We start from the raw sequence: 25,503 nt of genomic DNA, 5'->3' as shown, positions 1-25,503 counted from the left end.
TTCGCGGCATCTTGACACTCAATGGCATCTTTCAAATTTTGTAACATACGCTTCGTGTTATTTTACATTTCTTGTAGTATTATTTTTACAAAGTTTTACTACCTAAACCAGCTAATCTAATAAATATGTTATTGCTTTATGTAGCGCTAGAATGAATGCATATTTTAACTGAAGTTTAACATAAATATATTAGATATTGATTTACCGGCGTTTTGCTGATTTATTGATTAGTGGTTTCACGGTATTATAAAATTAAATTAAGAAAATAATTAATGTAAATATCTAAAGAAATTATTAATGCGAAAATCAATAATTAAAATATAAAAAGTATTAAAATTTCGTGTCACGTTGTTTGTCCGCGATCCTAAAGTGCTAAACCACTTTTAATCAAATTTAGCACACTTTGAGATAGAACTTAAGAGATAGAATAGTTTTCATTTCGTTTCGTGATTCTTAATATTTTTTAATTAAAATTTTTAATTCGGTACGAATAATTCTATGAGATTAATTTTTGAAGCACAGTGTGACAGTTCCGCTGCGATATTATTTAACTTAGATCATTACAGATGACCATCGGACGTTTTCAATAACGTATCTCTAGTTACGGATACATTACTATCACCGTTTAGTGACAAGATCTTTCTATCCATAGTTATGTCCAATATTATATTATTAGTTATAGTCCAATGCTACGTGTCGATAGGTTATTGAAATGTAAGTAAGCGTAAAAGTATAGATTTGTCTACCTCTAGTAAGTTAAACTAGGGATAGATAGGTTTTTGAAAACGGCCGCATGACAGCTGTGAAAACGTCGAAATAACTGAGTTTAGAACTAACCTCTATTTTGAGCAATTCACGCACACTGATACAAAGTGTCATACAAATCGCGAGTGCAAGACGTAGCTGTCACGCGCATAAACTAATATTCCTGGCCTGTTTTTATCGGTTGTCTAACAGCAAGATTCTCTATCTAAATTATCAAAGTTATTTAATTACAATAACAAGGAAAAAAGAAATAATTATTGTGATGATTGGAATTTATACAAATTTCGTAATGAAGAAAATATTTTAAATTAGGTAATTATCTATATTTATATTATATGCACTTGCATAGGTAGATTACTTAGGTAGATATTTAGGTGAAGCGAAGCCACCGGTCATCAACTAGTTTAAATATACTGACTGTTCATTGTCAGTACATTTATGAAAATTTAATAAACGTTCACAAAAATCGTGGCCTTTTTGCTCTTAATAGTGATTTTCATTATTATAACACTAGAAATAAGGGATTGCTTGTAACTAATTCTAGTAGGCTTCATAAGATACATAATAATTTTAAGGGTAAATGTATACACTTCTATAATAAAGTCACAGCCACTGTTCAGGCATTATCTATAAATAAATTTAAATGTTTTATAAAAAAATGGCTCTGTCGTAAATCCTATTACTCCACTGCTGAATATCTAAATGATCGGACAGCCTGGGACTAGATTGTGATTATTTTATAGCGATAGAAATGACTGTACAATATTGTATATTTTTATTGAAAAGAGCGCAAAAAAAGAATGCTGGGAGAGTTTCTTGCGCCGCTTCTTATCTCTCTGAGCGCCATTTGTTTCCGAAGCGGTAGTAGTATCTAGTAGTTATTAGAAATGACATCAAAAAGAATTCTAAAGTAATCAATTTTGAGAAAATAAATGCCTTTTATAAATTCTTTAAACTAATTATTTGGCTTCAGCATTGTTTGTTTGGAACACAGAGTAGGTAAGTGTATTAAAAAAAAATTCTAAGTAATAATAGATATTGAATACGCACTAATGACACATACCTACCAACATAATTTGATACTAAGAAATAATCATAGTTGGCAAATTATAGGTACTAAACTCACTCCGATGAATTAGTATTTCACCAACATTTTTTGATTGCAACATTAATAATTTCCTTGGTACGTAATTACTGGTACCAAAAGAATGAAATGTCACTGAAATAATTAAGACTTTAATAATTGGCCACAGAAGTTCTATTCACATAAATGCCAGTTAAGGGTCTACGTTCAAAATAATTTTGTTTATTTATTTATTCATTTTGTAATTTTACAGTGTCACAGTTGAATTGAATATATAGTTGAATTACCCATAAAACATAGTAAATAATATGGCTAGAAGTGGATTACACAAATTAAATTTGCAATTGAAGGTTTAACTGTTACTGTGGTCTGTTGTGTGTGTGCGTGTGTCTGCGTGTGTGTGTGTGTGTGTGTTTGTGTTCTTTCCTATTTAGACAGTAGTAAAAAACGTTTGTGTGGTAAAGGTTACTATAACATAAATGACTTTCTTAATGATACCACAGATTGGGAATGGAGTGACTGCCCTCAGTCTTTTAAATAATAAGTTTAATTATACAATATTACTTTGTAAACATATTTATTCGATGAAAAAAAAAGAAACGCGCTGAGTTTGTTGCGCCCATTCTTCTCAGGTACCTGAGGCATTCATTTTGGAATGGGTGGTAGTTTTTAGTTTTTTGACTTTCAATAAGTGATGTCACATCCTATTTTGAATAAAAAATATTTCAATTTGAATTTATGTACCCCTGATACTAGTCGGAAGACGTCCACTGCTGGACAAAGGCCAGGGGGGAGTCCCAAAGATCTCACGACGATCGGTCCTGCGCTGCCCATTCATCATTCAACGTATTCCGGCGATCTTAACCAGATCATCGGTCCATCTTGTGGTAGGCGTACCAATACTACGACTTCCGTTACGTGGTCAATTTGATTAGAATGTATGCCCTTAAATAGGTGCGTACTGCTTAAATAACAAAAGCTTATCAAAATCCCTAGCAATTTAAGAGAATTATCTCTAAAAAATTAAAAAAGATCATTTAGATGATCTTATAGTATGAGATTGAATTACTCCAATTAACATTCGAAATAACTATAAACCGAATACTAATTAAAAGGTAATGTTATTTTTAGCCTGTTGTTTTTGATGACGCTCCTGTGATTCCTCGTGTGTTACAAGAGAATGCGTCGGTACAGCACAGTAACTGTTACGGCACATGTCTCTCAATACTTTCGTTAGGGTCCAAGCTTCGTAGCCATACGTCAGGCACGGCAAACATAAAAATATTAACCCGACTTAATAATCTCCTATATTTTTAAAGCCGTTAAAAAAGTTTTATAGTTTCGCAGTAGCGTGTTCTCCTAATCAGTTTATAATCACTTATTTAAATAGCATTTATGAATAAGATTTTAGATTAAAGTACCAGATGCTGTTTAGGTCACTGAGCTCGTTGTTTGAGCCGCCATTTTGTTCTGAAACTGCTTTATTTATTCAACGCGAAGTACATGTTCCAGTTTCTATTCTTTAGATAAGATGAATAATTCAGATTTAACTGTTTTGATTATAGTATATATTAGGACAGACAGTACAAGTTTTTAGAACAGCGACAGTTCGTAACCTTACCTTAACTATTTTTTGATAATATTTAATATGATAAATAATAGAGGTACCGATAGTTCTGGGCGTCCGGACCATTTTATTTGAAACCCTGGCAGCTATTTCTGTCAACGGATCATCAGCCTAGCTATCCAACGTGGAAATGCTGCCAGTATTTTTAGTAGATACCTACGATAGTTTTAATATAATGTAATCATAGTATTGTAAATATAGTTATAAGAATTACACAAATAAAACTTAAAACAAAATTTTATGAACGATGCGGGACTCGAACCCGCGACCTCCTGCTGCAGTAACCTGTAAAGTAGATCCCGTAGATGAAGCCACAACCTGAGAGTTGAACAAAGCATACAAGATTTTATCAACGATACGTCACTCGAATGGTTGGCTCAGTTGGTAAGAGCACTCGCACGGCCACGGGTTCGAGTCCGTATCGTTCATACAATTTTGTTTTCAGTTTTATTTGTGTAATTAATCCCAGAAGTAAGGGTTATCACTTTAAAACATAACTAATTGTAGTAAGATTTGCTTTGTTTGAATAAATAGTAAGCTGTAATTTTGTATTTTATCTGTAAGAGCAACTTCGTAATATCAGGCAATGAATGGGCAGGTTTGCAATCATAAATCATAACATAACAATATCTAACTACCATTAAATGTACATTTCAGAAACGCTTAAGATAATATTCACGCAAAGTTTTAATATTAGAGGCGGTAGTGGGTCGATTCCGTCGAGTCTTGTCCTCATTTTCACTCCTCTTCACTCTTTCCCCTTCTCCCTCCCCGGCCATACCCTCCCCCAACACGTGTGCACTAGGCATTATTCTCGGTTACCTGTGCAACGCGGCCTTAAATCACTCGGAGTAATTTGAGTGCCCCATTTACTAAATATTTCGGTAGCCTAAATAGCCAGCATTTAATTTTGAGGAGCTTTTTAATTTTTATGTGTTTCGGGATTCCGAAGTTTAAAAATAATGTTAGAATGAGAAATTAGTAATCCTAGACACTGAGACAATTCATATAGACACTGGACACTGCTTTGCATTAAAAGGCATAAAAGGCATTCATTTTCTCAAAATTGATTCCTTTTAGAATTCTTTTTGATGTCATTTCTGTCAGAAAAAGCGGCGCAAGAAACTCTCCCAGCATTCTTTTTTTGCGCTCTTTTTAATGAAATATACAATATTGTACTGTCAATGCTATTGCTGTAAAAAATCATAAACTAGTCTGTCGGATCACTTAGATATTCAGCTGTGGAGTAGTAAGATTTACGACAGAACCATTTTTTAATAAAACATTTAAATTTATTTATAGATAATGCCCGAAAAGGGACTTTATTATAAAAGTGTATACATTTACCCTAGTATGTATCTTATGATGCTTACTAGAATTAGTTACAAGCAATCCCGTATATCTAGTGTTATTATAATGAAAATCACTTAAATTTTCGTAAATGTACTGACAATGAACAGTCATAAAATTTATTTATTTAAATTTTTCTTTGAGAGACTGCCTATAACCAACCTGATATATACCACGAACAGCTCTCTATATTAGGTGGATAATTTTATTTTTTTATTATTTATTTATACTATTAATCATTTACAGAAAGAATCTTAAAAGCTAACATAGTCCCGCAAAACTGTTTGGACAGTTTGTCTGCGGGATCAAGTCTCTTGTAATAGATTCATGCTTATAAGAACATTGATTTTATGCAAGTGTAATTAACAAATATTGATAAATATATAATAAAAAATCTAATTTTAATTTTAAGGCAGTGTTGACAATAAATATTTCTTAAGTTGAGTTTTAAATTTTCTTTTACTGGTTTCTAGTCGGATGTCCTCAGGCAAGCTGTTTAATAGATAAGGTAGGCGTTTTTTCAAAGTCCTATCTCCGTAGTAGTTATTGATTCTAGGAACCTCGAACTTACCAGCGGACATCAACCGAGTATCGTGGTTGTGCAAAAATGTACCTACTAGGTCTGTCCTTACCCTATTTAAAAAGGTGTCAATATAAATGATACTTCAAATTATATTTTGTAAGTTCTCTATAGACTGGATATACAGGGTGTAACGAGATAACCATCCAATACAGAAGGGTTCCTATAACTGAATTATAGCTATTGGCATTTTAGCAAGCACTCCTTCCTTAAAGGTCGGCAACGCTCCTGTGATTCCTCTGGTGTTGCAAGAGATTGGGCGGCGGTGATCACTTAACACCAGGTGACCCGTACGCTCGTTTGTCCTCCTATTCCATAAAAAAAAAGAAGCTTGTCATTTAAATTATGTTTCTTGGCATTTAAATTATGTTTCTTGACCAATTTGTAAATGTTGCTATAAGCTCCCCAAATAAAATAAAATAAAATAAAATAGAATATTCAGTTATTGCAGAAAAAAAAATCAAATTTTTATTGTAGACTTTTTAGCCAGTATTCTAATAATAATAATAATAATAATAATAGTAATAATAATAATAATAATAATTCTTTATTGCAGGCATAAAATCCCATACACAATATTGAGTCGTACAAATAAAATAGTATACAAATTCAATACAAATAGTATACGTAAAAATAAAATAGTATACAATACAAGACAATTACAAATTTATTTTCATTAATTATTTATCTCAGTCAGATAAAAGCAAAAAGAAAACAGCTTTGTGTCCAAAGCTATTTTCTATTTGCTTCCCGATGTGTCGAGAGCCAATGGGCTATCATTGGACTACGCAGGTCCTGGCCCACCACCTGGAGGATGCTGTTACACGAGCTACGCAATCTTTCCCAGAAGGAAGATATACGAGCTCTGATGACAGCAAAGAAATCGGGCATTCCCGCCTCGGCAAACATGCCCGACGCGCTGCAGTACCGCGGTAACTTCATAAGAATGCGATATGCATCATTATATTGCACCCTTATGGTGCTGAAGGACGCCCTCTTGTATCGGTACCATAACTGGCAGGTATAGAAACACTGGCAGTATGCCCTGAAGAGAGTGCCCTTCACTTCATCACTGCATTTAGCAAATCTGCGCGCGAGCATGTTGCACCGAACCGACAATGACCGCCTTTCCCGCTCCATGTCGAGATCGTCCTTGCGATCGTCAGTGACAATGTGTCCAAGGTATTTGAACTGCTCAACAACCCGAACCTCTGTTCCATTCAAATACACTTCGGGAACTCTCTCCGGACCCTTTTCCGCTTTGAAAACAAGCATTTTCGTCTTCGTGACGTCTTACGTCTTCTAATGCAATGTACCTACGTGCTAAGGGTCAATGGCACTAATGTTGTCAGCTGTTGCGGCGAAATACATTTCTGCTTTTTGGTTTTATATAATTTTAGGGAGTACTAATAAAGATAATCATTAATCATTAAAAATGATGATGATTAAAAAATTGATCGTATTGTATTTTTATTCTTAAAAAAATAAAAATAATACGCATTTTTATATCTAAAATATTAATCTTCATTAATACCTATGTATAAACAAGTCTCAGAAATTTTAATATAATTAATAATTATCATTTTATTGGGTTTCTATCAGTAGGAAATTCTCTATAAGTACATTTATCATAATCTGTATGAGAAGAATATTCGAACTGCTTTGAATTTCGTTCGAATTCAACTCACATCATGCATGCGATTGTCTTTTAATGATTCATGTTTACAAACTACAGGCTGAACCAAAAATGAATTAACAATTTAAAATATTCATCAATTATTAAACATCCTATATTTTTCTTAAGGGGATTTTGTACGTGGAAGTACAATAAAATGCGTTAAGTATTTTGCATTTCATTGTGCGTTTTCTTTATTTATGTTGCACATGGCTTTAGTAAACATTACACAGTGAGATGTACACTCGAGCACAGGACCGGATTCAGCAAGCACGGGGCCCACAGGCGGGGCCCGTATCCCGTTTATTACTTGTAGACAAGTATAGATAAGTATACAAATGATTTAAGTTTTCTTTAGTGTTAATTCCGCCAATATTTGATTTTAAACAATTCGACACGTGTTTCGCCTCTACACGAGGCATCCTCAGGACGTGTTGTCTCGCCTAAATCTCCAGATTTTGAATAAATTAAAAACTTAAATCATTTGTATAATTATGGATTTCCACAAAGTAACGCCTACTTCAATAAATTTTCTTATAGATAAGTAATTTTTGTTTAAAAAAAAATCATCGAACTTAAAAAGTCACTGTTAATTATAAGTTGCAATTTATTTATCAAAGTAATAATAATAATAATAATAATAATAATAATAATAATAAACTTTTATTTCAGGCCATTAGACCCATAACTGTGTTAGTATGACAAATAACTTAAAACTATGTTAGTAGGTACTTATTTCTAGCTTAACAACTAATTCTATAACTAAAAACTATAACTAAAAAACCCGAGGGAGCCTCTTGGCGCCTATGTGCGCACCCCCCCAGCACCTCCAGAGAGGACTATCTAGTTTCCTGGCCAATGCGCTGAGAAGAGTGTTGGTACTACTCATTAGCCTGCGCATCATGGACGCGGCACGCTTGCGCATGATCGCGTAGAAATCATCCACGCGAGCATCCGCAAACATTGCCGACGCACTGCAGTGTCGAGGCTTCCTCAACACCGCTCTCAGCACATTGTTATATTGAACACGCAAGGCACCATAGGTCCGCTGCCTGTAGTCCATCCACAGACTGCACGTGTAAAATGACTGGCAGTAAGCCCTGAATAAGGTCAGCTTTACTTGCCCAGTACAGCGCGCAAATCTGCGGGCCAACATATTGCCTCGGACCGACAGAGCCCGGCGCTCTCGTTCCATGTCACTATCATCCCTCAGGCTGTCGGTTACTACATGACCGAGATACTTGAACTCAGTCACTTGCTTCAGGGGATTACCACATAATTGTATCTTTGGTTTAAAGCTGGATAGTTTGTTCTTTCCCCTGAAAATAAGGAACTCGCTTTTTTTGGCGTTGTAACTGAGTCCATTCATCCCGGCATACTCCTCACAGAGTTGCAGCAACCTTTTAAGACCCCCAACTGAGGGGCTCAGTAGAACCATGTCGTCGGCGTAGCTAAGGTTATTCATGCGTATGCCATCTATTGAACACCCGACACCAGCTCCACCGAGCCCCTCAATCAGCTGGTTCACATACAAATTAAACAGCCCAGGGGACGTCAGCCCTCCCTGTCTCACTCCACACTCCATTTTATATGGGTCACTAAGTTCATTACCCCACCTAACCACATTAGTTTGGTTACCATACCAGTATTTAAACAATGAAATCAGTTCGGGTCTCAAAGCTGATTCCTTTTCGAGCTTATGCCACAAGACGTCGTAAGCTACTAGGTCAAAAGCTTTGGATAGATCCAAAAAACAGGCATAAACAGGAGTTTTCCTGTCGGTATAGTACCGCACAGTTTGCTTGAGGCACAGGATTGCGCTTTCCGTAGAGAGTTCAGGCTGAAAGCCGAACTGAGCGTCGTGTATTTTAATTGATTTACTTAGCTGTGCATCCATCAAACTGTCCAGCACCTTAGCCACTATCGTCGCCAGCGATATCGGCCTGTAGTTGGATCCATCCGCCGCATCACCTGTTCTGTTTTTGATAATGGGCACTACTACTGTCTTCATCATGGCTTCTGGCAGGTAACTGTGGTTAATACATAGGTTGTAGAGCAATTTGAGGACTCTGGGAAGGTGCGAACCCGCATACCTTAAGTGCTCGATGCTCAGGCCATCGTGTCCCGGTGACTTTCCATGTTTCATACTCTTTAGTGCTCCCTTGACTTCAGTAAGCGTAAAACGCACCAAGACTTCCCTGTTAACCACGATGTCCTCAGCATCGTTGTTCGTAAAGGGTATTTTAAGAGGCTCCACTTTAAATTGCTCCCTAAACATATTAGCAATCTTTTGAGATCCGCTCACTCCACCTACTTCACTCGGAAGATTCGCCCTTGCATTCAGTCTATTGGTGTGCTGCCAGAACTTGCCGAAGTGCTTAGTCTCGTACGATGTGGCTAACATGTCCATTTTGATTTGCTCCTCGTTGTTCTGGCACCATTTAAGTTTATTTTTAAATACCTTGCGAGATTCCAGCATCTCGTCGTACAAGACCCCACAAGACGGCCTCCCAGCCCACACCCATGACTGAAAACAGAGACGAGCCTTCGCATGAGCCGGTCTCACATGCTTGTTCCACCCAGTGATATATCTTTTTTTATGTCGCTGGGTAGCTCTATGACTATATATTGCCGCATCCTGTAGTATGCTTGTAATATCCTCGTACCATTGTTCTAAGATCCGTTTATGTTCCGGGTCGTTACATAGTTCATTACAGCAATCTACCATCTCTACGGGAAAGTCTACCATCTTCAACCTATTGTTACAAAACTCAGTATACAGACTAATCTGATCAGTGTCCCTACGTCCCCAACTTATTTTATTAAAAGCCGTCGATTGCGCGCTTTCTAGACGAGTGTGAAATAAATTGAGTTTACAATAAACCTCTACAGGATAATGATCAGACCACGACACATTGTTCACTATGTTTATACGATCAACGTATTTTCTAGCCATACTCGTTACAAGGCAGTGGTCTAGCCATCGCGAGCAGCCGTGAATATCACTAGTATATGTAAATACATCGCTTTTATTTGACAACAGTTCGTAGTCGGCACACACCCATGATTGCTCGCCACAAAACTGTATCAATTCATTAAAAAATAATTCCCCAGGGTGTGCGTTAAAGTCGCCTAACATAAAAACCATACTAATACCGCAGTCTTCAATAATTGCATTAATTTCACTCAAGCACTCTGTAAATTCCGCTAAATTATCCGGGCAGTCTGTAGGCATATACACAGAAAAAAATAGCATCGAGTGCTCACGTACCTGACATTTGAGGGCGCACAACCTAACGCTGTCGCACTTCACTATAGACACGGACGAAAACACATTCTTACGCCATAACAGCGCGACTCCTCCGTGGGGACGGCCACGTAGAATGCCGGCTCCCGTATCCACAGCCGATGTACCCGTAGACTCAAACTCGTCGTGAATGGTGCTAAGGTAGGTAAGTTCAAACGGCAGCAGCCAGGTCTCCTGGAGTGCGACTACATCCGCAGATCCGCATAGGCTCCTCACGCTGTCCACCGACCGCTTCAAGGACTTACAGTTATAGCTAACTAGCTTTAGTGTATGTTTGTTCCCTCTAATTTTGTTTAGATCCATTATTAATGTCCACTTTTTCTGGATTTACTATGGCCTTTTTTCCATGTCTAAATAATATATATCTTCTAAAATATATACCTTCTGGCCATAATTTACTGTCCGTAAATAATAATAATTTACTTCTAGGTATATAAAATTTAAAAGAATTGTAATCTCTAGACGATTTCATAGGTACCTTTTCAGGCACAATATTTATCTGCGTCTTTCCATATACATATTCCGCGACATCACGCTCCGTGTTTTCCTTCGAAACATTATAAATATATAACGGGATTTGTAAGTCCGCTGCTTTTAGTTTTGTTGAGGAGTCTACCGTCGCTGTACCTCTCGTTCCTTTAAATCGCGATGACTTACGCCTTACGACACGAACCCACTCTCCTTCGTTGTTATTTTGCGTTTCCGCGCCACTCGGTTCGCAATTCATTGCATTACATGACATCATCGCATCAGCTGGCGGTGACGCGTGCGCTTCTACTTGATTCACTCGTTGAACGGGCGTGACAGAGATAGGTTTACTGGTCGGCACCGCTGCCACACACGCGTAAGACGGTGACGGTTGCGCGGGAACTCGTTTTTGCATTGTCACGTTCGGCGGTGTGCCATTTGAAAGGCCGGTCATTAACCCCATCGGGCCACTTGTTGAGTCGTAGCTATCTTGCAAGCAAAAACCGCCTCTCTTGGTATTGACATAAGGTTCAGTCTCTCCTGCTTCAGCCTCAGACACAATTTTCTTCTTTTCGTAGTCTCTAACGGAAATTTCAAAATCTTTTTTTGTCATATACTCCTCCTGCTTCTCTTGAAGAGCCCGCACCTGACTCTGCAGGGTAACAATATCCTTCAAAAGGCGTGTCACATCAATATGATCGAAAGTAACGGGCGGCAGCTTGTGTAGGTCTTTAGCCACAAAAGTTGGAATATCATCGGGCTCTGTACTTCGTAAAACACTAATGATATCCTCTATATTTTTCTGTTTTCGATCCTCACCCTTTCTTTTGACGAGTCTCTGTGGAATCGTCTCAAACAGCAAGCGTTTCGCCTTGAAAATTTCCTCTTCGTCGAATGATTGCCTACAAAGAAGTGCTAAACTGACATTATCAATTGAATCTAGGGTGTTAACACAAAAACTCAGGCACTCATTCACGACCAACCGGCACTTGTCACAAGATAAGGTATCCATCTCGCAAGAGGTCTCGGAACCTCTGACCGACCGCGCGTGCTGTCAGCCAGCGACTGAATAATATTCGTGTAAAATGTTCACACTATTATTTAGTAATTAAGTAATTGTAACACTGTAAGTTTTCCAAATAAAATAAAATAAAATAAATAAAGCTGCTCCGTCATTCACCAATATTGTTTCAGTATAATTTACTTTCATTTCGTCTTTTACTTGATCTTGCATTTCATGAGACGCGTTTTGGTCGAGCGGGAAATCTCCAACGTATCTTCAGCTTACACACGGTATGGCAGAATTAGGACTTCGCTCAGGCGGAGGTGCATAAATTCAAATTCAAATTCAAATATTTTTATTCAAAATAGGATTTAAAATCACTTATTGATCGTCAAAATCTACCTGCATATGTGGGCCCCGTTTTACGCGGGGCCTGTAGTAATTGCTGTACTTGCTACGTGGTCAATCCGGCACTGTTCGAGCTATGTTGCACGGTTCCTTCACATGAGTTGCAATTTGCGACAATTACGTAACCAGGTCTTACTTTCATCTTTGTTTTCATTTACCGTATCCGAGTGCTCTGTTGCATAGCAGTTCGGATTGCAAATTGAATAATGTGCACAGAACGTCGATGTGTACGAGTGAATAGAATACAAATATATAAATTTGGAATAGGAGGGTTTACACAGAAACGAAATCGTTGATTTCAATGGATGCTATGTATCCAACTTGCAGACCAGTAACAGGAACCTTTTCACAGGATGCCGGCTAGATTAAAGATACCACAACAGCGGCTTGTTCTGCTGTGAAGCAATAATGTATAAGCATTACTGTGTTTCGGTCTGATGGGCGGCGTAGCTAGTAAAATTACTATGCAAATTAGACTTAACATCTTATGGTCACTAGCGCAGTTCTAGAGCCGCCCAGAATTTTTGGGTTTTTCAAGAACCCTGAGTGGCACAGCATTGTAATGGGCAGGGGGTATCAATTACCATCACCAAAAAAACTTATAATCACAGAAAAAAAGAAGTAAATCACATTGAGACCTTATAATTTAAAGTAATGTCAAAACGAAGATTTGAAAAGAAATAATTTTTAAAATACATACCTTAAAAATATTCAGTATATATATTATTTTAAACTCGTCGTTTCGGCGTTCATTGCCTAGTCAATTTAGTTAGTTTTATTTACTTCTAAGGTCGTATGCTTAACGCATTGGTAACAAGACCATCAGCTTAAACCAAAATAGGTACAATAAAAGAAGAATACCTATTTGAATCATTTTTCAATATACTCGATTTACAGGAAAAATCCCCGTTAGCGCAGAAAAATATCTTGTTGTAAGTTGGACCTCCATTTTATGACTATAATATAATCTATCCAGGTCAACAAACATACAAGGACTGTTAGGACTTAGGAATAAATAGGACGAAAACAATATTTTTGTCGGCGCCCTTCAGACAGAAAAACAATAATGCAAGTAACTATTTTACGTTCGAAAAAGACTGACAAAGGGCTGATATCATGTTCAAAGAATCCTTTTCTATTCGTGAATAATCCAAAAAAACAAACAAAAAAAAAATTCGCTGAAACCTAGATAAGCAGCGGTCGCGGGCACACGCTTGTATGTAATAAAGATATTCTTAACTAACATATAATATAAGAAATCAGGTTTTAAATATCTTAAAGTCAGTCTAAGGTACCTTAAAGTCAGTCTAAAGTCCGATGAAGGATCCCGAGGATCGAATTGTCCAAAACAATTGAACCCTTATGCATGGATGAAAATGTACATGGATGGTTGATTTGATTAAATGGTCCCAATTTTACGAGATTGACAGTTAACCTCTATTATAAGCAATGGCACGCACACTAACACAAATTGAAATACAAATAGCGGGTGGTAGACGTAGCTTGGGCACTCATAAGTGAATTTGCCAGAAACTGTCATAACCATAATGTTAACACCAGGAACAGACATAAGCTTATAATGCCTACTACTCGACTAAGTCGAGTTAGCAAGTCTTTTGTGGGGCGATGTATATGCTTTTACAACAGGATCCCAGAAAATGTTCAAAACAAAAGTATTACGTTATTCAAAAGAATTGTTAAAAATCGTTTGTGTGGTAAAGGTTACTATAACATAAATGACTTTCTTAATGATACCACAGATTGGGAATGAAGCGACCGCCCTCAGGCTATTAAATAATAAGTTTAATTCTACAATGTTACTTTGTAAATGTTACATTAATTATAGTAAAACATATTTGTGATGGAAAAAAAACCCGCTGAGTTTGTTGCGCCCATTCTTCTCAGGTCTGAGGCATTCATTTTGGAATGGGTGGTAGTCTTTTGACTTTCAAAAAGTGATATCTCATCATATTTTGAATAAAAATATTTGAATTTGAATTTGAACTTGTCAAGAGGCTCTATCTAGACTCTAGTGTCTAGACATCCTAGACAGACCTAGATATATGTCTAAAACTTAGACAGATAGCTAGGTAACATGTAATATTTTAAATGCCTGCAATTGAAAACTTATATAAACTTATATAGATTTCTGCCAATTGTTTATTATAACATTGAAAAGTTAAGTTGTAATTTTATATGATATCTGTATAAGATAACTATTAAATAAGTAAGTTACAAGTAACCAATAAACGTAATTACACAAATTGTGCTCTCTAGATACGTTTAGTTTAGAGTTTGTTCCTGTTAGTGCTAAATAACGCTGTTTTACGTTTGTGGTTTCGAGTGCCCGCGTCTGATTTATGTATGGACCAGAGAGGATTTCTATTTGAAACTTACTAGTTAGTTTGCTCCTGTACAAATTGGAACAGTAAATACTTTGAATTAAATACTCTTTAAGGATTAAAACGCGTGTAATTGTAATTGTTTTCAGGGGAACTGTATTCTCTGCAAAAGTCTCTCAGCATCGGGTTTAATAAAGTATCAATAAAAATTTAACTTTTACTCATGAGAGAAAGTGGCAAGAAACTCATTGTCACTCTTTTTAATCAACATTTACAACTTCATCTTAATATATATAAATTACGTGACACGTTGTTTGTCCGCGATGATCTCCTAAACTAATGAACGGATTTAAATGGGGATTACTTCATGGAGTGTAGTTTAGACCAACTTGAGAGATAGGATAGTTTCTATTTCGATTTGGGACCCATAATTATTTTTATTTCCAATATTTGTTTTGTATGGAAATATTTTCTATGAGAGAATTTATTGACGCACGGTTTGATAGTTCTGCTGTGAAACAATTTCATTATAACAACTTCGTAACATAACGTAACATAAATGCTCCTTGCATTTATGTTACGCAATAATTCTTGATGTTATGAAACATTCTTGACAAATCCAAAAAAAACAGTATATTATTTATTATGTACAGAACAACGTCTGTCGGGTCAGCTAGTTGTTTTATAAATCATTTCAATAACAACAAAATGTCGAATACTAATAGCCTTACACGAGTAAATCGAAATAAGTAAATGTAAATTAATTAGTAAAAACACAAGAGTTATTGAGAACAGTAGATGCAACAATTCATACACACGTTAAATAAATAAAGATTTTATGCGAGCATTTTATTTGCGATTATAAAAACATAATTTGGCAAAACATCCCCACCATCTGGATGTGTGGCGGTCCTCCACAGTGCGGTTTTCAAGGAGCTTCCTTCCACGTAATACAAAGCTGTGGAATGAGCTCCCTTGTGCGGTGTTTCCGGGACGATACGACATGGGTACCTTCAAGAAAAGCGCGTACACCTTCCTTAAAGGCCGGCAACGCTCTTGTGATTCCTCTGGTGTTGCAGGAGAGTGTGGGCGGCGGTGATCACTTAACACCAGGTGACCCGTACGCTCGTTTGTATTCCATAAAAAAAATGACAAAAATAAAATTTCGTTTCATATAAGTAAATAAGCGGCACTGAGCAATCGATCGCAGTTATATGGTCAATTTAGTTGTTTTTGTTTGTTCAAAAACAATTAGATTTTTTTTTCTAATAATGCTAATTTAGTATCTAGAAAATTGAATTCCCTATACAATGACGTACATTTTATGCCAAAATAATTATCCAGTACCTAGCTAATTTGCCATAACAAAGTAAGTCATATTCAGATTTTTTTCACCATGATAAAATACTGTAAATTTTTAAATCCTGCTTCAATGTCCTATAGAGACCTCTTATAATTAAAAACCAGATCTAAAGCTTATTACAGGCATAGATACGCAATGGACGGTCTAATCGCTTAAAGCTATCTCTTCCAGACAACCCAAAGACACAATAAGTTATTAAAACAGGTACATATTTTGAAATTAACGTCTGTTAATATAAATGTTCTTTCGTGTGTATTGATATTATGAAATTTAACAATAAATAAATAGATAAAATAGATAAACATATTAAAAAAAATTGGCCGTCTGTCTGTCTGTTTCATTGTACACGCTAATCTCTAGAACTAGTGGACATATTTTCATGAAACTTCAGGAACGCCTTCAGCGTAGCCGTGACCAGACAATTTGGCTTGGCTTAGGCAATTTGATGTACGGAGAAAAAAAATATGCTTTTGTTTGCAAGGTTTACACTAACAAAAGCATACAAATGCACCCTAATTTCAGTGAACGAAGTCGCGGGCACATCTAGTCTATGCCGAGTCAAATGTAATAGCAGTGTACGTAACACTCGCCACGCGTGACTTTAAGCGGGACAGCTTCGTCTAGAACCAAACAACCCAAGCGGGCAAGCACCGACTCAAACCCAATGAATATGTAGCACATACAAATAATAGTATTTTATATTAAAGGTAAAAGATTTGCATAAGAGGTGTATTAAATTAAATATCTATTAAGTTATTGTACACGTTTGAGTTTTTGAAGTCGGTTTTTTTAAACGTAGTTTTTTTTTCATCCGCTAATAATGAAAACGCTACTTCACACATACTTATGTTTCATATTGAGTTTTACCAATTTAATATTGATAAAACACGTCCATTAACCACACTTTACAGCAAGTTCCTCGTCTACTAATGACATGTCGAGTGATAGATGATAAACGAAGGGTAAGGGTGTAGGACATTGTCCTTCCTCATATATATAATTTCGTATACAAAACATACGTCGCTTTCCACGAATAGTAATCATGGCTTGCGTGGATTCCCCACACGTTTTTAACAGCATGGTGCTTTGTGCATGTTTAAGTTCCGTTCTACGAATTTATTTTTGGGATTTCGTGTTGGAACGGGAATCCTATCATTAAGATAGATAATAAATAAATAAATATTTGCAGAGAGTGCGCAAATTAGAGTGCGCGCTCAATAGTAAGTAGAACATCATACATTACATCGTCATACACCTTCCATAAAGGCATATGCTCCTCTGATGTTGCAAGAGAATGTGGGCAGCGGTGATCACTTAAAACCCGTACGATCGTTTGTCCTCCTTTTCCATAAAAAAAAACATACACACTAGTGTTGATTTACACAGGCTAAGGGCAAGACGCGACTAGGGATGTCAAAAACAAATCTTCGATAGTTTTTTTTTGTTCGGAGCTTCGCTAAAAATCAAATCTGGGACGCATGTAAAGTTATGTGACTTTTTAATATCCTTTTATTAACACTTCTCCTATAATGTCACACCTTAGATAATTTGAACGTCTAGATAGACTGCGACGGCTGTGAAAACGTAGTAAAAAAAATAAGGTTGACAGTTAACCTCTCTTATCATCATATGACCATACTATTTCTGCTATTATATACTCTTTGATATGACATTAAATAACTATATCTTTTCTATTCTTTCAGGTAATGTGTGACTCTCCACGCTTCGTGAGTAGCTTAATACCAAGTATACTTACATAATCCAGGTTAAATTTAGATGAGAAGTCATAATATTGATAATTTGTGTAAATTGGAATGATCTAGAAGATTCTCTTTTTAATAGCTTCAATGGACCGTAGTATTTGATGCTTAATTCATATGGTATTGAAAGACATACAGACAAACTGACAACGAAGTGATCCTTTAAGGATTTTGCAAATTTAAAATAGGGCTTAAAATCACTTAGTTAACTTCAAAAGATATGGTTCATACCTGAGAAAATCTCAGCGGGCTTTTTTTTCAATAAAACTATATTAAAATAAAATCTATATATTAAAATAGCCTGAGGGCGGTCGTTCTATTCCCAATATGTGGCGTCATTTAGAAAGTCATTTAACAAGCAACCTTTACCACGTGAAAGTTATTTTTAAGCAATTATTTCAATTTTCGCAATCCATGTGTTTTGTACATTTTCTGTGATCATGTCATCCCAGAAATCCCATCCATTCGCCAACAAAAGACGAATTGGTTTCTTTTTCTTATTGTTTGTTACCTATCTCTAAAACTGAATCTCTTTTTAGAATTTGCTTCCCTAGGCATGATTTTTAGGGAAAATACCTCATAAAATTTGTCTAATAAAAATAACTTGGTGTGTATAATCATTATTTATACCGTAATACTCATCGTTTCTAACTTAGATAATTTACATGACTAGATAGACTGTGACAGCTGTGAACACGTTGGAAAAAATAGTGGCGAACTGTTAACCTCTATTTTTAGCAACGCACGCACACCAAAACAAAGTGACTAACAAATCGCGCGTGTAAGACGTAGCTGTCCTGTTGTCATTCGTTCCCTAACAGCAAGAGGATCCATCTACGCGTATAAATTAGATAAGGTTTATTTTTATCTACAAAAAGCTGTGCGCATTTAGGACAAACGAATTTACAATGAAACATAATTATTATTGTAAAATGAACTTCCTGCATCCATAAAACATTAATCACCACACCATTACGGCAATAAAACCACAGAATATTTTTTACAGCTTCAATATATTTTACAGATTCGCAATCGAAAGAAAATTCACTGCTTCAGAATACTCTGAACAGTAAAACTACCGTATAATATCTAGTCAAAAAGGTTGGTTTCTCCTCCGGAAATCCGGAGGTTTAACTGTCGACTCAATTTGCCAAAGTGTCTCCCATCAAGCTATCCGCTATGGACAGCAATTCGGTGTCGCCGATGCCAGAATTAGCACCCATCGCAGAGTTCGACAAATCACCGCCATCGCCACCGAACGAAGAAGTACCTATGGATGATCTACCTCCACCTCCTGCAACCATCACCCAGTCGGAAGGCAACCACATCAAAAAGTAAGTCGTTTTATATCTTACTAGCTTTTACGCGCGACTTCGTGCGCGTACAATAGTTACTTTGGACAGCATTTTTTATATTTTAATATACTCAATTTGCAAATAATACACTACAAACTGCTATGGTTAATACATTTTTATATGCTACCAACTATAGAAATTTCATAACCCACACAGGTCTAAATTTTAAAAACGCTAGACCAAATATTTATTTATTTCTTATCAAGTGTCTAAATATAAATTTTCATGGAGTCGTGAACTTCCATACAAATTTCCACCCCCTATTTCAACCCCGCCAAGCCCTTTATTAGCTATAAAAGGTAGCCTATGTGTAAGCCTATGTCCTTTCCTAAGCTCTTGTCTATGTCTGTACTAAATTTCATGAAAATCGGTTCGGTGCCTTAGGCGTGAAAGCGTAACAAACAAACTTACATTCACATTTATAATATTAGCAGGGATTTCCAATGCTTAGATGATTTATACGTCTACACAGAGCTGCTTAGACAACCGATGAAAATAGTCCAGATTTTTTTTTGTGTGCATGAATATCTACGCGTAACACTCGCGATTTGCATGTCACCTTGTGTTTGTGTGCGTGCATTGCTCATAATAGAGGTTAACTGTCAACCTAAATTTGTTTCGACGTTTGAACAGTCTATCTAGACGTATTAATGATCTAAGTTCTAAATAATACTAATTGATTTTCATGAATGTAAAAATACTAGGCCATATTTTTCTATGACGTCAGCTGTAACTCATGGAGCGCTGGTATTCATTAGGTTAAGCCACACAGAAAACTACTGGGACAAACTATGTAAAATTTATGGGACCAAATGACATCTATTCTGCATCGAACTAAAGAAAAATCACGTAAATTGGATCATAAATCTCAGAGTAATCAGTGTACATACATGAAAAAAATACCGATCGAATTGACAACCTCCTCCTTTTTGAAATCGGCTAAAAATGGTGAAGGGCGCGTACCTATAATATGTTTAACCACGCACTAACCGTGCGAGCGGCCTAACAAAACGTCGGAAATAACACATTAGATTCATAACATTTAAATATTAGGTATGTATTTCCCCAAATATTACCAAATTGAATAGATATATTTTCTAAAGTTGTATAAAATAATAACAAAAGAAAAACTTATCCCAGTGTTTCATCTACCCAATACCTCTGATGTGTACATAGGTATGTGGTATTATTTCCGATGTGGTTATTTGATAGGCACCCCTTGACATGATTCTGAAATCATTGAATTGTTTATTATTAAAGGCTAACAGGCTAGGAATATATTAGACCTTGCTTCGTTAGTTTTGTTGACATATCATATTTCTCTACACTGAAGTCTGAACTGTTGTTGATTAAAGTGATTTGAAATTGAACGATAACACGTTCCTTACTTTTTTTTTTGGGGATATTATGACCTGGTAACTAAGACCTTTAAGTCAAGTCTTTTTTTATTATCTAAATAATATGTATATTTTTCATTTCACAGTTCACTTATCACTTTACTTTATTTTATATTGTTAGAATTGTATTCTTAACGTATTACGAGTCTTCATATGTAAGTATAGCACAAACAGCATCTGAATATCCAAATATGCATACTAAATCAATAGGTATCATTATTTATTTTTTAATGTGTATATTATCAGCTCACTGACAATAGATTATATTGGTATTCAGCATAAGTTAATCTAATTGTTGTTAAAAAAAGTACTTATTTTATTAAAATAAATGTTACACCATTTGCGTCAAAGAAAATACTACTTATATATATTTTTTCTCAATGTAATGACGTCTCTGATATTTTATCTATAATTGTATAATAATTATGTACAAATTCCTTGTTGGATTTTTGTATCATTTATCGACTGTCAGAACCACTCACCAATTCTAAAACATGCGTATCAGACCTTAGAAGTACGCTGGGAATAAGCTCAATAACCTTTGAATAATAATACCTGATAAGTTTACTTTCTTTTAGTTATTTTTTTAGGCTTTTCAGTAGGAAAGAGCAACACTTCCTGTACTTACTTACGTAATTATTGGGTAACATCATTATCACCATTTTTCAACGCAGACTTGCTCGAATTGAAGGTGATCCAGTCCTCTGTGAACAGCTAGAGACGGGACGGGGAGACTTCCGATTGGCGTTACGTAGAGACGTCACCTAATCATGTATCTTCTACCGCATTTATCACTGGGCGTTCCGAAGAGCTGTTTAACCTGATTTCTACTGCCGAGTTTACTATCGCATGACACGGCTTAATTACGATATCATCCATCCATCTTGTGTGTGGCGTTCCTCCACAGTGTGGTTTTCAAGAAAATTTCTTCCACGGACAACCACACTGGAGTAAGCTTCCCTTCCCTTCCAGGACGATACGAGATGGGTAACTTCAAAAAGCGCGTACACCTTTCTAAAAGGCCGGCAACGTTCCAGAGATTCCTCCGATGTTGTAAGAGAATGTGGGTGGTGGTGATCACATAACCTCAGGTGACCATACACTCGTTTGTCCTCTTCTTCAAAACTTAATTCACATGTAAAATTATGCCAGAGGAGACAGACTGAGAAATATTAACTTTAGCTCCATTTGCTACAGTCCTGGTATAATATTTCAGTAGCATCTTCCTTTCTTCTTTGTGGAACCTAAAACTTCTCTCAAACCCTGCCATCCACAATCGCTCCATGAGTTGTGCAATCAACGTACTTTTAAGCATCCACTTTGATATAATTATATAACCAAATCATAATTATATAACTCATACCACTATGTAAGTATGCAAGAATATCAGCAGAAACATTATTGATATTTTTCTTAAGGTAATTTAATAGGTTTTAATGATATAAAAAAATTGGCCAAATTTACGTTAAAGAGCCATCTATTCTAGTAAGAATGCACCATCATACAGAACGTATTGATAAATCTATTCTAGTACACGTTACTTACACAAGAGGGCATTGAAAAGTAAATTATTCGAAATCAACTTTCTATCGTTGGATTAAATAAAATATGGATAATAAACTAATTAATGCACATTAAAATGCTACTCAATTAAGTAATTAGCGATACAATGTTTTAACAAAGCTTAAATGTCTGTAATCTATCAGTCTTTCTCTTTCATTAGGGCAGTTACAGTGAAGTTGAAGTAGGGCGTATGTTGAGTCGGAACCGAGTTCAAATCTCGGAGAGTTGTGACACGAGCGCATCGGGAAACATGCTCATGTGATCGTTTACGGCCAATAAAAATTCCGAGTTATTTTTTTTAAATTTGTAATAGTTTGGTGTGGTGCATGTTTTATTCGTTTTCTGTGGTATACTACGTCATCGGAAAAAAATAAAATGGGCCGAAAAAGTCAACCGTAAGTTTTTAGTTATTATTTAATGTTGTTTTATAATACCTATTAATTAAATTGTAAACTATATTTAGTAGTATATTAAATATTTAATTTTAAGTTACTCAATAATTTATGCTTTGTAGTAATTATTAATCGTTTCAAACCATAATATTATACTTAATTAAACATTTTTACTGGGAAGAAATAAAAAAACCTGCAGTGATATTAGTAGGTATGTATATTATTACTTTTTCATTGTTACTACTTAGGTAGGTACTAATTACTAATTAGTAGAAAAAATAAAATAAAATATATAATATATAGTTGTTTATAACTAACGAAAGGATTTTCTTTAATTAAATTGATCAAACCTACCTACATAATGTAGGTACGTAATTACTGTTTTAAAATGATGAATACGGCCTACTTTCTTACAAGTGTAAAAATTGTAAAATAATTTTAAAAAAGTACAATCATAAACTGTAAAATTATTTTCTAATATAATAACTAGTTATAACATTTGATATCGTGTTATTAACTTAAATTAGCTAAAAAAGCGTAGTAAAAGTACAGTGCGGATTTTTATAAAAGAATTATTTTAAAAATGTAAAAGTTGTTTCAAAAACAATCAAACCTTTTTAGTATTAATACCAATAGACAAAACATGCAGTGCACTTACGTATAATTTATTAATAAAATGTAGTAACTACCTACATTCAAAGCGATACGGGTCTAGACGACCTCCAATTAATAAAATGATTTGTACTGACTCCCAGTAGCGGAGCTGGGTACGTGAGCAGAGGAAATGGGATGAAATTGACTCCGTTTATTGAGCGACAGTGAACTAGAGAACACGCTCTGTGTATCTCGCATTACGTCTAACATATTATTAAATTATTGAATGCCTACATAGCGACAAAATTAATTAAGCTTCGCCGGGAATAGCTTGTTCCCACGGGACGTTCTTCGTTTAGCTATTAACTAATTTCGAAAGCGCCTAATTAGTAATTTTAATCATATTTCGTGGTATTATACCTAATGTTGCCATACAACATTATCTATTCCCTTATTTGTTAATGAATGCTCAAAGTAATTGTATATTTTAGCTGGGAGATTTAAAAACTGGTGCCCAAACGTGCAAAATGACTTAGCAATATAATGACGATTAAAATCGATAAAACACAAACAGCTTATTTTACTTTTTTTTATTATACATTAGAGACTTATGCATTGTTCTTTAATATACTTGAATCCATTATTAATTTATTTATTCAATCAGGGACGACAAAGTTTTTAAAAAATAAATAAAAAAAAAACTAAATTAGTGTTTTTTTACGGAATTCGAGTTTCCGACATATGACATAGGAATCCTACCTGTTTTCATAACAATAACACAAAATCGATACGAAATTCATAACCTTTTTTTATTCTCAATTTAATTGGAAAGAATAGTCTCTTGGATATTATGATAGAAATATTTTCGAGATCATAATAATTTTCAAAGACAGAAAACAACAATAAGGCATATGTTGTATTCATGAATATAGTTATAAGTTGTCAAATGAAGAAAATGAATAGGCATTGTTTTGAGAAAATCCATTGCTCTTTAATTAATGACGACGATAAGGGTTCCACCAAGTTGTACAAAATCAACTTTGCCACTCGTACCAGCGTTTGGCGAGTAAACAGCTACATAAGATGCCTCGTGTAAAGGGTAAACAAGTGTCCACATTTTATGAAACTTTGCGGAAAAACACTTAAGATTATTATTTGAAAACATAAATTACACACTTAAGTGTTAATGGATGCTCTACAAAGCGTAAAACGTAACGCAAACCTTATATGAAGCTGTAATGACAACACAAGTAACAAATGAACAAGTAAACACTCTTCAGAAGTGATTTCAAGGTTTTATTAGCCATTTCTTAACACCATTTGAGCTCTTGTTTCAAACTCTGAGTTTGTTCTGGGAAGTTTGGTAGGAATGCGCCAATACTACTAAGATAAGACATATTGTCGTAGAGCTCAAATTCTTAACGGTCTGAACACTGATATGTTTACTGCCTGTTTAAATAAATGTTAGCGAATTATACTCTGTGCAAATATTATTTGGTACAGAAGTGTTCTGTTAGAAACAGAATATTAATTATTTATTTAAATAACCTTAAAGTAATTTATCTTCAATTCAGCAACCTGTATTGATTAGTGAAAATAGTAAATGTTAATAATTTGTTACACCGTGATAAATGTAGATCTATAATCTCTCCCTGTATTTTTTTTAATATTGACATACTTTCACACAAATTACCTTGCTCCGAACTAGGCGTAGCCTGGACAATGATATAATTTCTTTAAACATACATCATCATCATATTAAAGTTTAAAGTTTATACTTACAGGGTTTCAAACCCTCTAGCTCTTAATGCTTTCACACTGTGCAGTGTGCAATATGGGTAACCGATTGAGTTAAATTCATAGAAATTCGAATCTAAATATTGTAACGATATTTTTTCTTACAATATCGTTACAATGTAGTATCATACAGTAAAATTTATCATTTAATAGCCTGAGGGCGGTCGCTACATTTCCAATCTGTGATATCATTAAGAAAGAACACCAGTGGGAGGCTCCTTTCACAGGATGCCAGCTAGATTATGGGTACCACAACGGCGCCTATTTCTGCCGTGAAGCAGTAATGTGTAAGCATTACTGTGTTTCGGTCTGAAGGGCGCCGTAGCTAGTGAAATTACTGGGCAAATGAGACTTAACATCTTGTCTCAAGGTGACGAGCGCAGTTGTAGTGCCGCTCAGAATTTTTGGGGGTTTCAGGAATCCTGAGCGGCACTGCATTGTAATGGGCAGGGCGTATCAATTACCATCAGCTGAACGTCCTGCTCGTCTTGTCCCTTATTTTTATAAATAAAAAAAAAAGTAATATTTACCACATAAACGTTTCTACCAGTTCTACGTAGTGTTCAAATTAATTCTGCCGAAGATAGCAAATGACGTGAATATGCTGGTCTCAGTGAGTCTTACATCTTTGTGCCCTTTGGTGTCGAGACACTCGGCCCGTGAGACCCAGAGC

General features: G+C 35.5%; 2 protein-coding genes across 5 annotated transcripts in view; both read left to right on the top strand.

The window, feature by feature from the left end:
- LOC126976466 (uncharacterized) overlaps positions 1-6,662 on the top strand; it is a 30,773-nt gene extending 24,111 nt beyond the window's left edge. Inside the window, exon 7 of the mRNA XM_050824796.1 lies at positions 6,111-6,662. Coding sequence (XP_050680753.1) covers positions 6,111-6,342 — 232 coding nt within the window. The 3' untranslated portion in view covers positions 6,343-6,662. The remainder of the gene's footprint in view (positions 1-6,110) is intronic.
- Positions 1-25,503, top strand: part of LOC126976479 (plasma membrane ascorbate-dependent reductase CYBRD1-like) — a 108,533-nt gene that overhangs the window by 14,772 nt on the left and 68,258 nt on the right. For 3 of the 4 annotated variants that reach the window (XM_050824832.1, XM_050824830.1, XM_050824831.1), the window contains exon 2: positions 18,757-19,066. In XM_050824832.1, coding sequence (XP_050680789.1) covers positions 18,912-19,066 — 155 coding nt within the window. In that variant the 5' untranslated portion in view covers positions 18,757-18,911. Of the gene's footprint in view, positions 1-18,756; positions 19,067-22,244; positions 22,443-25,503 lie in introns of those variants that run through there. The other variant, XM_050824834.1, reaches the window with a different exon arrangement.

The sequence above is a fragment of the Leptidea sinapis genome, chromosome 41, assembly GCF_905404315.1.
Source record: "Leptidea sinapis chromosome 41, ilLepSina1.1, whole genome shotgun sequence".
NCBI classification, from domain to species: domain Eukaryota; kingdom Metazoa; phylum Arthropoda; class Insecta; order Lepidoptera; family Pieridae; genus Leptidea; species Leptidea sinapis.
This window is presented reverse-complemented; position numbering and strand designations above follow the sequence as displayed.